The sequence below is a fragment of the Lemur catta genome, chromosome 1 (assembly GCF_020740605.2).
Source record: "Lemur catta isolate mLemCat1 chromosome 1, mLemCat1.pri, whole genome shotgun sequence".
NCBI lineage: Eukaryota > Metazoa > Chordata > Mammalia > Primates > Lemuridae > Lemur > Lemur catta.
In genome coordinates this window covers 23,604,739-23,618,113 of record NC_059128.1, presented here as the reverse complement: position 1 = coordinate 23,618,113, position 13,375 = coordinate 23,604,739, and the positions used below count along the sequence as shown (strand labels likewise).

Genomic DNA, 13,375 nt, shown 5'->3' with positions numbered 1-13,375 from the left:
CAGGGAGGACACAGGCCCAGAGAGAGGAAGTAACTTGCCCAGAGTTCATCGCGGAGCCAGGATTTGAACCCAAGCATCAACCCATAGATGTTTATCGGGTGCACACAAGCTTTCACCGAGGCATGGGCCTTCCATGAGTCTTGAAGGAGGAGAGGCGTGAAGGGAGGAATCCAAGAAGGAGACGTTTCGGGCAGAAGCAGCAGCCCAGGCGGGGTGCTCTCCTGGGGATTCTCCCACAGCCCGCTCCAGACTTGGCAGGCCACTTCTGCTGTCCTAGGGAAAAGGAACACCCTGCGCACCCAGCCTAGGGCAGAGGAGGAGCCTGGGAAGGAGCTGCTGGCAGCAGGGGGCACAGGGCAGGAAGGGGCAGGGAGGCCACAAGCTCTGTCCCAGCTGGTCCAGGTGAGACGGGCTTGACCTTGAAAGGGGATGGAGGCTGCTGGGGAGGCCCACCCTGCGCCAGGGTGCTGGAGGTGGGGGCTATGGCTGGCAGACACCTGCGGAACCCCCACTTCTGCCTCTGTGGGAGTGCAAGGCTGAGGTCAGGTAGGAGTTACGAGGCAAGGGGCTGTCCCTGGGCCTGAGGAGGAGCTGTTTCCTGCCCTAGCCCTGCCTCTGCCAGCCCCTGTCGGTTACTTCACTCACCAGGTGGCCTGGAGGAGCCTCTGGGGCAGCAGCCACCTGGAGCCTGAAGAGCTGCTCTTTGGCAAGTGGTCCGGCCAGGGCCAGGCAGTTTAGCCCTGGGTGAGGTGGAGGACCCCACAGCAGCTCCTCCTGTGGGCTCCCCAGCTCTTCCCCTTCTGTTGCACCCCTGAAGCTATCCTACCTCCCCTCCAGAGAGTCCCCACCAGAGTGGGTACGTTGGCAGCTCCCCAAGTGGGGGATCAGTTGCCACTAGCTCTAGTCCAAGCTGCACAGGGCACTGGGGGCCTCAGCTCCAGGCAGTTGAGTGGGGGGAGAGTGTGGGAGGTGGTCACATGACCGTCTGGGCTGAGACCCAGGGGCACAGAGTTAATTCCTTCATGTTCACGTGGCCCCACATTCCAGAGCTGCCTCTCCCAGGGTGCTGGCCATCAGTGTTGCCCCCATGCCCCCGGCCACCAAACGTGTTCTCAGATGCAGCCAGACCTCCTGGAGCTGCAGCAGCTCCTGAGCCACTGCCCCAGGCCCTGGGACTTCAAGTGGTCACTCCTTCTCCCATCAAAAACACCAGACCCTGCTGGAAGGGTCCGGAGCTGGTGAGGAGTGAGGTGGGGGAGCCAGGGAAGGTGTGAATGACCTTCAGCTGTGGCAGCAGTGAGGCCAGGCAGTTGTTTACCGCTGTGTCTCAGTCCTCACTCGTTTGTCTGTAAAATGGAGCAATAATAGTAACTGCCAGCCCCTGGAGGCGCCTCTAGGGCAGCAGCCACCTGGAGCCTGAAGAGCTGCTCTTTGGCAAGTGGATATTTTCCTGTGAAAACAGAATAATGGCCACAACCAGCCTCAAAGATTTGCTGTAATAAAGGGGAAACTGTCTATGATGACGCCTAGCTCACTATCACTTCCAAAGCCTACATTCGATCATTTCTTTCCCTGGATCTTTTCTTTCAGCCACAGCTTCCTAGTCTGTCACCTAGGGGTGCAATTCTGCCAGCTTCACCGAGCTGTCATGTATGGCGGGAGAGGCAGGGGAATGTGGTGATTGGCGAGGAGGGCTCTGGACACTGCAGGGAATACCTGGCCTTGGTGGCCCCAGCCCCACCTCTTCCACCCACTCCTTCCTGAGAACCCCCAAGCCACACACCACACAGGGGCTTGCCGAGTGAGCCCAACTCACCCCCAAGTATGTGGGTGCACTGGGTGTGGGCCAAGGACACACACACACACACACCCTGCCTAGGAGCATTTGAAGAATACGAGCTAATCACTGGCTGTGGGGGCAGGGCGTCCAGCTGACCTTTCAGTCAAAACCCAGACCCAGACTGGGGCTGTCTCTGACCCAAGGCCAGTTCCTCTCCTGGACCTTTCTTCTAGTCTTTAGCTTGTCCTAAGATCTACCCCCAAGAGATATATATCATAGATCTAAGCTTCTCCGTGCACCTAACAGTGCTGAAAGTATCCACAAAATAACTGCCCACGGTACTTCCCTGGGTGAGAACTGAAGATTTGGAATGGGAAGGAGACCAACTTACTTTTCTCTGAGTATCATTTCAAACTTTTTGATTTTTATCTTTTACCATCTACATGTTAATTTTTAACTTTTTAAAAATCAAAATACTCTTGGCCGGGCTCAGTGGCTCACACCTATAATTCTAGCACTCTGGGAGGCTGAGGCAGGAGGATTGGTTGAGCCCAGGAATTTGAGGCTGCAGTGAGCTATGATGACGCCACTGCACTCTACCCCGAGTGACACAGAGAGACTCTCTCTCTCAAAAAAAAAAAAAGGAAATTGAATCCTCCTTCTCACTCCCTACCTTTTAAAAAAATAAATAAAAATTTAAAAGTTTCAAAATTAAAATACTGTACTCCTGGGATGGACAGATGGTGAAGGGCTTTGCTTGCTGTGCTGTGCTAAGGGATTTGGACTTTGTCTGTAGGCAACAGGGAGCTAAGGGAGGTTTCTAAGCGAGGGTGTCACATGCTTAAATGTATAAAAAAATTGACTTTGTTACAGAGCCATAGCCTGACGTGGGCAGAAACTGGAGATAATAGGAGACCCTTTGGGAGCCTGGGACACCTCTCGAGTCTAGCCTAAACTAGGGACCCACAATTGTAGTGCCCACGTAGAGGTAAGCTTTCCTGGATCCAACACCTGTTAGATACATACCAGTGACCTGCAAAGAGGCAGGACAACCAAGCCAGGCCCAAGACTTAACTGGCCACTGTTTTCAACTAAAACAAGCAAGACTGCCAGGGAAGACACTGGCTAGTGGGGCTGATGCTCCCCATAGGAGCAATATACCTTAAAAATTAGAACCACTAGCTGCCTCCTACCCACCTCTCTGTTCCATCAAAGCTGAGACAGAGGTGGGCTTGTTCTTTAATTAAGTTTTGGGGTAGGAGGCAGCTGAGGGAGACTACAGAAGAACAGTCTTGCTCCAGAGTTCCTGATGGGAAATACTGCTTGGACAGCGCCACTGTGTGCTGCCAGAACACCAAGCCTGGGAAATGCCCTCCCCAGGGGGTGTCTAACAGCCCCTGCTGTAGACAGCCTTGCTCACTGCATTGGTGAGGCTCACACTGAGACAGGCAGATCTGAGAGGGCTGGGGGATGAGGTTCACACCCGAGCCTCGGGTTCCTGCAGCTCTGTGGGCCAGAAGTTAGAGGCCCTCTGCAGGCTCTAGGCTAACCTGGGCTTAAACTGCATTGGGTCTGGATGGCCTCAGGTATTTAACCTTCTGAGCCCAGTGTGCACATCTGTAAAACAGAATCATCACACCTTCCTCACACCTGGAATGGCACAATGTGCATGTACCCAGCACACCGCATAGCACTTGTCATGTCACTAGACCCCTTTGGTTTCCTCTTTAGCAATGAGGAAGAGACAGCCAGACAGAGGTGGGTGGCAAGGAGAGAACAGGGAAGCCCCAAGCTCAAGGGAAGGAGAGAGGGGTCCTGGGTATCTTTCTTCCTACTCTTCCGTCGATGCTGTTCCTGGTTGGTTTCAAATCAATTGCTTATCTGTCATTAAACCTTCAGAAGTTTCTAAGCAGCGAAGGGGAGGTGGTATGAAGATCCACAAATCAAAGGTGACAAAACAACTCTCCCAGTTCAGGCCCACCTGACATACATTCCTTTCCCCAAAAGATATGGCTACAAGAGACAAACGCTTGTTCCCAGTCCTCTAAGAATGAGTAACAACAGTGAACCCCGCCCCACCAGGAACTCACTCTCCTTTTGCCTACCTCATCATCACTCCTTCTCATAGAAAGTTAAGCCAAGTGTCCTTAAATTTTTTTTAAAAATATCTATTATAGCTGTTCCCTAAATGGGATCTACCTCAGACTCTGCCACTGTGTGACCACAGGCAAGTTATTTTATCTCTCTGTGCCATGGGGTCCTTATTTTTACAGAGTGGATGGCCTAGACATGGGTTCTAACCCCAGGTTCCATGGATGGGCTTTAGGTGTGCATAAACCCTTCTAAAAATCGAGTAACACTGGTTGTGTCCCAGAAAGGAAGTGGGTGGCAGAGGGGCCAATTGTGAAAAGGACATTACAGTTGTACCTCCCTGTTTGCATCTTTTGAATTTCAAACCAAAGGAATGTATTATCTACTCAAAAAGAAAGACATTAAATGTATATTAAGAAGGGAGGGTAATATGCAAATCTATGTACACATGCACACCTGTACTTTCTTGGGGAGGAGCCACAATTTTTTTTTTTTTTTTTTTTTGAGACAGAGTCTCACTCTGTTGCCCAGGCTAGAGTGCCATGGGATCAGCCTAGCTCACAGCAACCTCAAACTCCTGGGCTCAAGCAATCCTCCTGCCTCAGCCTCCCAAGTAGCTGGGACTACAGGCATGCGCCACCATGCCTGGCTAATTTTTTCTATATATTTTTAGTTGTCTGGTTAATTTCTTTCTATTTTTTAGTAGAGACCGGGGTCTCGCTCTTGCTCAGGCTGGTCTCGAACTCCTGACCTCAAAGGATCCGTCCGCCTCGGCCTCCCAGAGTGCTAGGATTACAGGCGTGAGCCACTGTGCCCAGCCACAGGAGCCACAATTTTTATTAGATTTTTCTAGGTTTCCAAATCTAGAAAGGTTTAGAATCAGTTTCGGCTTCCTTGACTTGATGAAGTTATAAGAGAAAACAAAAGTGAATTTTTAGTACTCATTACATACAGGCTGGATGCACATGAAAACACACCTTGAATCTTATGTGTAGGACTTGCTGTGGTGAGCTGTCTTTGCTGGTGCATCTCCTATGGCGCTGCCTTTCGAGATCAAGGTCAAGAAATGACCCCCACGCCTATTCTCTCAAAGCTGTTGAGTGAAGTCCTCATTGCCCTACCTCACACCCACTTAAGGGGATATCCAGCTTAGATTCTCGGCACAAATGATGCATATAAATAAACGGAATGTGGATTTTTAAATGTTGGCCACTTTGGCTCTGAGGGGCAAGGGAGTGAGAAGGATGGGAAATGGTGGAGGTGCGGGGTTGGAGGAGACCCCAGGTAGAATGGAGATAAATGGAGCTAGGGTTATCCAGACACCTACAAGAACCCTCCCATGGCCGAGAGGAAAAATGCCTCCTAGGTGTGCAAGGTAGAAAGCTTCAGGAAAAGGGAAATCTAGTGGAGGGATCAAAGCAAGACCGGTTAAGGCAACCAGACTAGCAGCTGAATGGGTCAGAGTGAAGAAAAAGGTCACATAGTTCCAAAAAAAAAAAGAGAGAGAGAGAGAGAGAGAGAGAGAGAAGGGAGAGCCACCATTTAACAAATGGCCCCTAGCTATGGTAAACTTTAATTAACTGCACCATTATAATTCACTTCCAGCCTGGGTTCCACCCCAGCCTGCTCTTTCCTTCCCACTCCCTCCCTCCTCTTCCCAGGTCTCATCAAGTCAGGCTTCCTTAGCGAAACCGAACTGGCTGCCTTGGCTGGGTGCCTCATTATTACAGCTACTGCTTCTCCTGCTCACAACAGCACCCAGCAACGAGAAGCGGGAGAAATCATGGCGTTCTCATCTCTTAATGACAGGCCCCCTCTCCTACCTATGTGTGCTCGCAAGCAAGGGTCTTGCAATCCTGAAAGCTCCTGCACATACCATAGCCATGAAGACACAGTTGCAGGCTGGCAGAAGTGGAGATGCACACAGAGTTTGATAACAGGGCAGACTCCCAGCTGCAGCCTCCACTACTCATAGGGGTCCATGCCGAGACAGGTAATCCACACAGCCAAATTCATGTGCACAGTTCAATGCTGTGGCTACACCCACTGCTCCTTCATTCCGTGGCGGTGAAGTTACACCTGTGACACTCTGTATTCTCAGGCTGCGGTGCTTTTCCCATTTTGAGAGTATGTGCATTGGGAGTGGGAACTGGGAGCATCTTAGAGGATCTTCCAGACGAAACATGCTCTGTTTTTATTAATGAGCTGATGAGAAAAGCTAACCCAGGCCTTAAGTGAAATGTGTGATTGGTAGCCAGGCGAGGATGGGTTTTAGAATTAACTCTTCCTACAGTCTGCTACGCATTATCACCCCCAAGTTAATTACCCCTGCAGATGAAAATAGGTTTCATGACTCATAAGCACCAATACAACACTTGGCAGCGGATGAAAATGCAAGGACACACTTGCAGGAAGCTGACAGGAATATCTATTTATATGTGGGGAGATTCTTAAAGAGGTGAGACAGGCACCTCCCATGTACCAGGATTAAGAGGCTGTAGCAGATCCATCAATATTGCCACTTATCCACACCCACAAACTCACGCACACCTACACACACACACACACACACACACACACATACATGCACACAGCCCTGCTTTCCACCACTTCAGTGATGGTGGTGGCAAAGCAGGAATAGAAATTAAAGGGTATTATTACCAACAAGTCCCAACACCAACCCAACCTCCACACCGGTGTTCTGGGCTAACTGGTGATTTGTTTTTCCCCAAACGTGCCTGCACCCATACCCATCTCGCCGCCTTCCCGCTCCTTCTTTGATGGGAGTGAAGTGGGGGCGCCAAGTTCCTTCACATATTCCTGCGGCCTTCCTGGGGACCGTCCTGGCCCTGTTCAGCCCGCCCAGGAATGGGGTGTGGCCAGGAATGAATTTCAGATAGGATCACTAGGTTTTGTTTTGCTTCCTCCCTCCTGTTTTCTATCTTCTGTTTGCCTCCCAGGAAAGCACAAGGTTCAAACCCTGTTTGTTTGCTTTCCTCTACCACTGGTAGGGCTAGTCTGGTCTCAGCCCACGGGGCTGAGGTCTAAAGGGCACGACAGTCCTCTGTCCCCATCCCCACACCTCCCAAATGCCGCCAAAAAGCTGATTAAAGGAATGGTTGCGTATCTTCACCAGTAGGAATGGGTTTTATTTGGTGTTATAAGTAACTTTACTTCAGGAACTGGGTTTGAGGTTCCCCCTCCCACTTCCTCATCCCTTGAAACCCTCTCTGATCAACTGTGTGTTCTGCCTGTAGAAATGCTTACTAAAGAGAGGGGAAAGAGAAGACATGCAATGAATGAGGTGAAACCTGCTTTTCCAAGGCATTAGCTGGAAGCTGCTAGGGATTCTCCTGGCTGGGTACTGGCATTTGCTTCCCAGTTGCCCTCACTAACCATTGCCAACTCTAGGACACTTTTGTATTAAATATGCAAAACCTGATTACTGCCATATCTGAGAGGCAAAGCACCTTAGCTTTTTTCCAGATTTCCCCCTTCTTGTCAAGTCACAGCTGCATTGGGCATCAGCATATACTCGTGGCCACAGGGCAAGGCACCAAAAAGCATTCCTGACAAAGCCATTTGCAGCTGGGTGCGCATGGGGGAGAGTGGGGAGAGATGCAGAAGAGTAAACAGAAATGGCTTAGTCAGCAACTGTCACCTCCCCAGGAGGTGAATGTAAATAGCCCGGTGCCGAGGGGGAGGAGCTGGCAGGCAGCACTGGGCCTTCCTCACCAGCCACTCCGAGGGCTTTCAAAGACACCAGCATTTGCGTACAGTATTGGCGGTAGGGAGGGTGTTCCCTACTTTGGAGTTGTGTGGCCTCAGCCCTAGAAAGACACACTTGCTGACTCGGGGCAGAATTAATATCAATTGAATTTATTACAAGTTACTAAGCTCCAAGGCACATTACAGTGTTCTGTTAACTACAGAAATGTATAAAGGACAAACAGAGCAGATTCTCCATGTCTAGCATTTCGCTCTACTGTTCAAAAGCATCCGTGCATCGACAAAGCAAAAACAAAACAACACGTGAAGATCCAACACATTCAGGTCAGTAGAAACAAACCAAAACATTTTCCCCTCACAAACTTGCAACAAAAAACACCCCATCCTCCCCAGTTCCCCCCTTACCATTTTGCAAACAAAACAGGAAAACAAAACAACAGAACAAAATAAAGTGAAGACTTCAACACTTGGGGTGGTTTGAAAGAAGCTTTCACCATTTTATAAGCATTTTTTTTTAGGCAGCAACACTGGCCTTGGCAAAAAAAAAAAAAAAAAAGTCTTTTTCTTTTGTGTGTGTTTTTCCTTTCCGAATGCATAACATTTACAAAAATACACACCAGCAGCAGTCCTTGCTAAGGGCTATTAATTCTGTACCTAGGCAAACATTCTGCCACCAAATAAATGCTAACGAATATGATGCAAATGACCCAACCATTATACTGTGAAACACAAACCAGCTTATCCTTCAAATGAAGAAGTTACATACCTTAGTTTCAAAATATAGAAACATACGACGAAAATAATGTCTATACATAAGACTAACTTTTTGCAGTTTGTTATATTCACAATTCTACAATTTGGAGGTGAGGGAAGGGAGATTCGAGGCGGGTGGGGGAGGGGCCCTCTGCATTGGAGAGGAGCTGGTCTAGGGCAAAGAAGGTGGCTGCCCTGTGGTTCAAGGGTCTCTCTCCTTTTTCACTTTAACATCCCCAGCTAAGATAGTCGCGATTTCGCCCTGCATGAAAGCCCAAGGTACATTCGACCCGACTAGGGGGCATTTCTCTCCGCTAGGGCAGTACACCTCGCCGGTGGCCCCCTGGGCCTTAATACTCTCTCTAGAGCAAGGGAAGCAGAATTTGTGGCTGGGGACGGATGGGCACTGAACGAAATGCGTGTCCTCCAAACGTTCGTGGCAAATGGTACAGCAGAGGGGTCCGCTGTTGGCCATGGGGGAATCCGGAATGTTTGGGGGGTGCACTTGGTCCATGCCTGGGTGGGCGCTAGGCGGCGGGGGTGCCACCTGTAAATTCAGGTCCCCATTACGTGATGCCAAGCGGCGCTGCCCTGGCACAGAGGCCGGCGAGACTGGGCTGCTGCTATTGCGCCGCGCGGACGCAGTGGTAGAGTGCACGGAACTGCCATCCTTAGGCGAGTGCGCCGTGCCCAGAGTGTCTGCCACCGACATGAGGGCGGCCATAGGGGATGGACCGTTCTGGGGGGCTGACTCCGGCGGGGTGGTCCGGTTGGAATGCGGTCCCAGGGGTGGGGGTGGCGGGGGCGGACCCCCTGCCGCGTGCCCCGGCGCCGCAAAGCCCCCGGCCGACATGGTGAGCTTCAGAGCCTCGCTCTGGTTCGCCATCCACTGCTGCCTCTGCTGTTCTTCGCCCAACTTCAACGCGCCATCGGCTGAGTCCGGGGGCTCGGGGGACGCCTTCCTCTTGCGCAGGCTGGCGGCTGTGCCCCGGCCCGAAGGCGCAGCAGGCGGCAAGGCCCCGGTCACCGGGGGTGCGCTGGGGGCGCGACTTAGACTCACCAGCGCCGTGGGCAGCATGGGGCAGCTGGCGTCCAGGTAGGGCTGGGGCAGCATGTCGGCGCCGGGCACGCCCTCCTTGAAGAAGCGCACAGCCTCGGGAAGCAGGTCTCCAAGCAGCCGCCAGTCCCCGGAGCCATGCTTCTTCTCGTACTCCAGGTATTTGAAACCCGAGGAGAGGCCCCGGCCGAAGTCCTTCATGCAGTCCTGGTACATCTGCTTGGCCACGCCGGAAGCGCTGGAATACACGTTGCCCGAGCCCGTGGGGTACTCAATGAACAGCTTCAGCTCGTAGTCCATGCCGGGTTTGGAGACGGCGTCGAAGGCGAAGACGCGGCCCAGCAGCGAGTGGTCCTTCTTGAAACGCACCTCGTAGGGCGTGCAGCCAGCCAGCGTGAGCAGCGTGTCGCGGACCATCTTGGGCTTGTTGGCCCACTCCTCCGCGCGGTTGCGCAGGCTCTCGCTCAGCTCGGCCAGGGCCTCGGCGTTGCGCTGCTTCTCCTTCAGCTCACGCTCCTGGTCCGTGCTCGACACTGAGCCAGGCCTCTTGCCACTAGCACCCACGCCCACCTCCGCCACCGACGACGAGGTGGACGACGCCGCCGCCGCCGACGTGGTGGATACGCCCGGGGCGCCCCCGAGACAAGCAGGACCCCCAGGAGCCCCTGGGGGAGCCGGCGTCGGGGGCCCACGGCTGCCCAGCCCGTGGGGCGGGGGTGGGGGCAGCACCGCGGCGCTAGCCGGGCCGTTAAGCAGCGTCTGCGGCAGCAGGTTGGGGGGCACAGCGAGCTGGGGGCCTCCACCACCTCCCGGGTTGGGCAGTGCCGTCACGAGCCCACCGTGCGTCCCACGCCGAGAGGCCACCGACGCCGCCGCTGAAGACGAGTTGGGGCTCTGGCGGTTCAGCTCTGGGGGTCCCTCCTCCGGTGCTGGCTTGGGGAAGCCGTTTGGGCCTCCCAGGCCGTTGGGCAGCCGCGTGGCATGGCTGCTGCTTCCCAGGCTCACCGGCGGTGCCGGATACTCGAAGCGGCTGCGCTGTTCCACGGCAGCGGCGGCGGCGGCGGCGGCAGCTGCACTCAGGCCGTAGCGCTCCAGGCCGGACGGGGCCGCCAGCACCGCAGGCTTGCTGGAACCGTCGACGTGGTTGAGCTGTTGCTGCTGCTGCTGCTGCTGCTGCTGCTGTTGCTGCTGCTGCTGTTGCTGCTGCTGCTGCTGCGCGGCGGCCGCTGCCGCCGCCGCTGCCGCCGCCGCCGCCTCCTTGGCCGACAGGGCCACCGTCTTGACCCCGACGGGCGGCGGCGGCCCGGGGGAGCGGCCGTCCTGGAAGCAGCCGTGCGCCCGCTTCAGCTGGCGCGCGGTCTCGATCACGAACTCGATGCGATCGGCGCCCTCGTAGTTGACGCAACCGCGGCATACGGGTTCTGAGAAGTCCCAGATCATGGCCCAAGGCATGCGGGGCAGGTCGCACAGGTAGCAAGACTGTCTCCGGGACGAGGACACCTGCGCCGCCGACATGATGCCGACCCTGGGGAAGGTAGGCCCCCGCCCGGGCTGTCTCCGCGGCGCCTTCTCCTCCGGGAGGACTGGCCGGCTGGGGAGGGAGTCCGACTGCGGGGGAGGGAGAGGGGGGGGCGAGAAAGTTCTGCCCCAGGGGCTGGAGGGAGCGCGAGTCTCCACCGCCGGCGCAGCGCCTCTCCGTGGGGGCTCCACCGCCCGGGAGGCTAACGGGTTCAGCCCGCTCCTCGCCCCCACCTCCTACTGCGGTCGTCTCGTCGGGAGGGGAGCTCAGGCGCCTTCTTCCTGGTGCCGCGGACCCGGGCTGGAAGCTCCGGGCCTGGGGGGAGGGGGCGAGGGTGCCCGGTGCTGGCCGCTGTTGCCTCTTGGCCCCCTCCCCGGAGTGGCTGGTGCGTGGAAGCTCGAAGGGGGCTGTCTCTTCCTCTCCCCTGGGGGCCCCCTACGAGCTGCGTCCTCTCCCCGACGGGCTCCCTGGGGCGAGGGCTAGAGGATTCAGTGCCACCCGGTGCCCGGGTCCAATCTTGCTGAAGCCGCTGCTTCCCAGAAGGGCCGGGGGAGGGGGTGGCAGCCGAGAGAGGACCTTCTCCCCTGCGCAGCGTCGGCCGTTCCGCTGGCGGCGGCTGGGTTTGCACGCCGGAGGGAGCCGCCGCGGCCGCCGCTTCCAGGACGCACTAGAGGAGAGGAGGGCACGCACGCAGGCTCCCGCCGCCCCCAGGCCTGGCCGGCGCCCGGGCCGCCGCGGCTGGAGGCGCTCACGTTGGCTGCAGGGCGCTCGCGCGGCGCCTCGGCCTGGGTCGCATCCCTTCCCGCTCGTGCTTGCGCTCGCCCGGAATGTGGGGTTGTGATTGTTACTCTACGTTCCGGAGGCGCGTCTCGGCGCTCCTGCTCCGGCTGCGGCTCGCGCTGTCCCCGGCTTGGCCGCGCGGGATGCCGCCCGGGCGGAGCGCTGACGTCACCGCCATGCTCTGCACCAGTTCACCCCCACCCCCCTTACACTTCCTCTGTCTGTGGAGCCCACTTGTTGCTCGGGAAAGGCGCATGCGTGGCAGGACGCCCAGATTCCTCCCAGCCGGCCCCTCCTCCGCGCCTCCGCCCTCCCCTCCCCCCTCGCCGTGTGTGTACAACAGCTGAGGCCGGGCGAGCTAATGCTGGAAGTCCGGGGCTGGGGATGGAAATTAAACAGACGATGACCTTTCCTTTCCCTGCCCGGCTTTCCCAAGTAAAAACGTATTTAAGAACCACAAGCGTCGTTTCCGATCCCCGCTCCCCACCACACCCTCGGCAGTGAATTTAAATGTCCTGTTTCAGGATTTTTCGCTGTGAATTTCATATAAGGTATTACCCATTTCATCTGCGATCAGCCCCTCCTCGTCCCACCCCCGGCATGGATGTTACATTCATTACCACCACGGATGCCAAAGCACCTGCAAAATTAGCTGTCTAATCTTCCAATCTTCCAGAAGCTGTCTTTTCAATTTGTTTTTGTGCCCTTGTCTAGGGACCCAAGCTTCACCGATGGAGCTAAATGAATTCAGGTTGAGCTACCCCTCCCCCCAGCCGCACTCTAAAAATTTTGGCTGAACGTCTAAAGAAGATACGAGCACCCGGAGGCCTTTAAGGAAAACAGTCAACTGGCTGCGCACAGCTGCAGTTGAGGGCGGAGAGGGGGAGGTGCTAGATAGAGGCCGAACAGGTGAGTGGTTTTTCTAGGGGTTGATAAAAGAAGGTGGGGCAGCAGTTAATAATACTGATCTCTTTTTGTAAAGCACAGCCGCAGTTTTCAAAGTTCCTTCTCACATGCTGTGATCTCATTCCACAGTGCCCCAGAAGAATGAGCAAGCCATGATTTTATTTCCCTTACAAGATCCCTGCTTACCATGCTTACTTATTGCAAAACAGATATGTTGGTCAGAGCTCTAGTTGGAGCATTTCAACTGATTCTTCTAATTATTGGGTCTGCTTCCCTCCACTTCATGAAAATTGAGATAATCCCAGGGAAGGCTGGAGACGGAAGGCAATATAATGAGATTTCAGGTTCTGGAGTCTGGCCCAGTGGGTTGGAATTTTCTATCATTTACTGGCTTTTCAACCTTGAGCTAATTACTTATATAACCTTTTTTTTCAATCTATAAAATGGAATGATAGCTCCCAACTTATTAGAGTTTTTTGAGATTTCAATTTGTCATAATAGGTGGTAATGCTTACTGAGACTTGCTGTGAGACAGATGCCTAGTGTACTAGATGGTTTACTTGCATCACCCTTAATATTATCTACATTATTAAGGGTGTATTCATCTATATTAGAAAGCCCTTAATGTCACATATAAGACAGATTCTGTTAACTCCATTTACAGACTAGGAAAGTAAAGAGGCTACATAATTTGCCTACAGCCATTAGAGATGGACCTGGGATTTGAACCCAGTAAATCTGATTTGAGAAGTGGCTTTGA

The 13,375-nt window shown here is 54.3% G+C and overlaps 2 protein-coding genes across 2 annotated transcripts; one reads left to right on the top strand and one right to left on the bottom strand.

The window, feature by feature from the left end:
- Positions 1-7,731: 7,731 nt before the first annotated feature.
- Positions 7,732-11,090, bottom strand: IRF2BPL (interferon regulatory factor 2 binding protein like). The gene has a single exon (XM_045563119.1). The coding sequence runs from the start codon at positions 10,923-10,925 to the stop codon at positions 8,556-8,558; it is 2,370 nt and encodes a 789-aa protein (XP_045419075.1). The 5' UTR covers positions 10,926-11,090; the 3' UTR covers positions 7,732-8,555.
- Positions 10,924-12,203, top strand: LOC123634206 (translation initiation factor IF-2). The gene is made up of 2 exons (XM_045545984.1): positions 10,924-10,944; positions 11,075-12,203. Exons 1-2 carry the CDS (start codon positions 10,924-10,926, stop codon positions 11,768-11,770), a joined length of 717 nt encoding a protein of 238 aa, XP_045401940.1. The 3' UTR covers positions 11,771-12,203.
- The last annotated feature ends 1,172 nt before the right edge of the window (positions 12,204-13,375 follow it).

What these genes read in the sequence shown, in the direction of transcription:
- LOC123634206 (XM_045545984.1), top strand. Translation starts at nt 10,924, where the DNA reads ATGATGCCGACCCTGGGGAAG. An exon ending in TGATGCCGACCCTGGGGAAG is followed by an intron (nt 10,945 to 11,074) that starts GTAGGCCCCCGC and finishes GGCTGGAGGGAG; the next exon opens with CGCGAGTCTCCACCGCCGGC.
- IRF2BPL (XM_045563119.1), bottom strand. Translation starts at nt 10,925, where the DNA reads ATGTCGGCGGCGCAGGTGTCCTCGTCCCGGAGACAGTCTTGCTACCTG.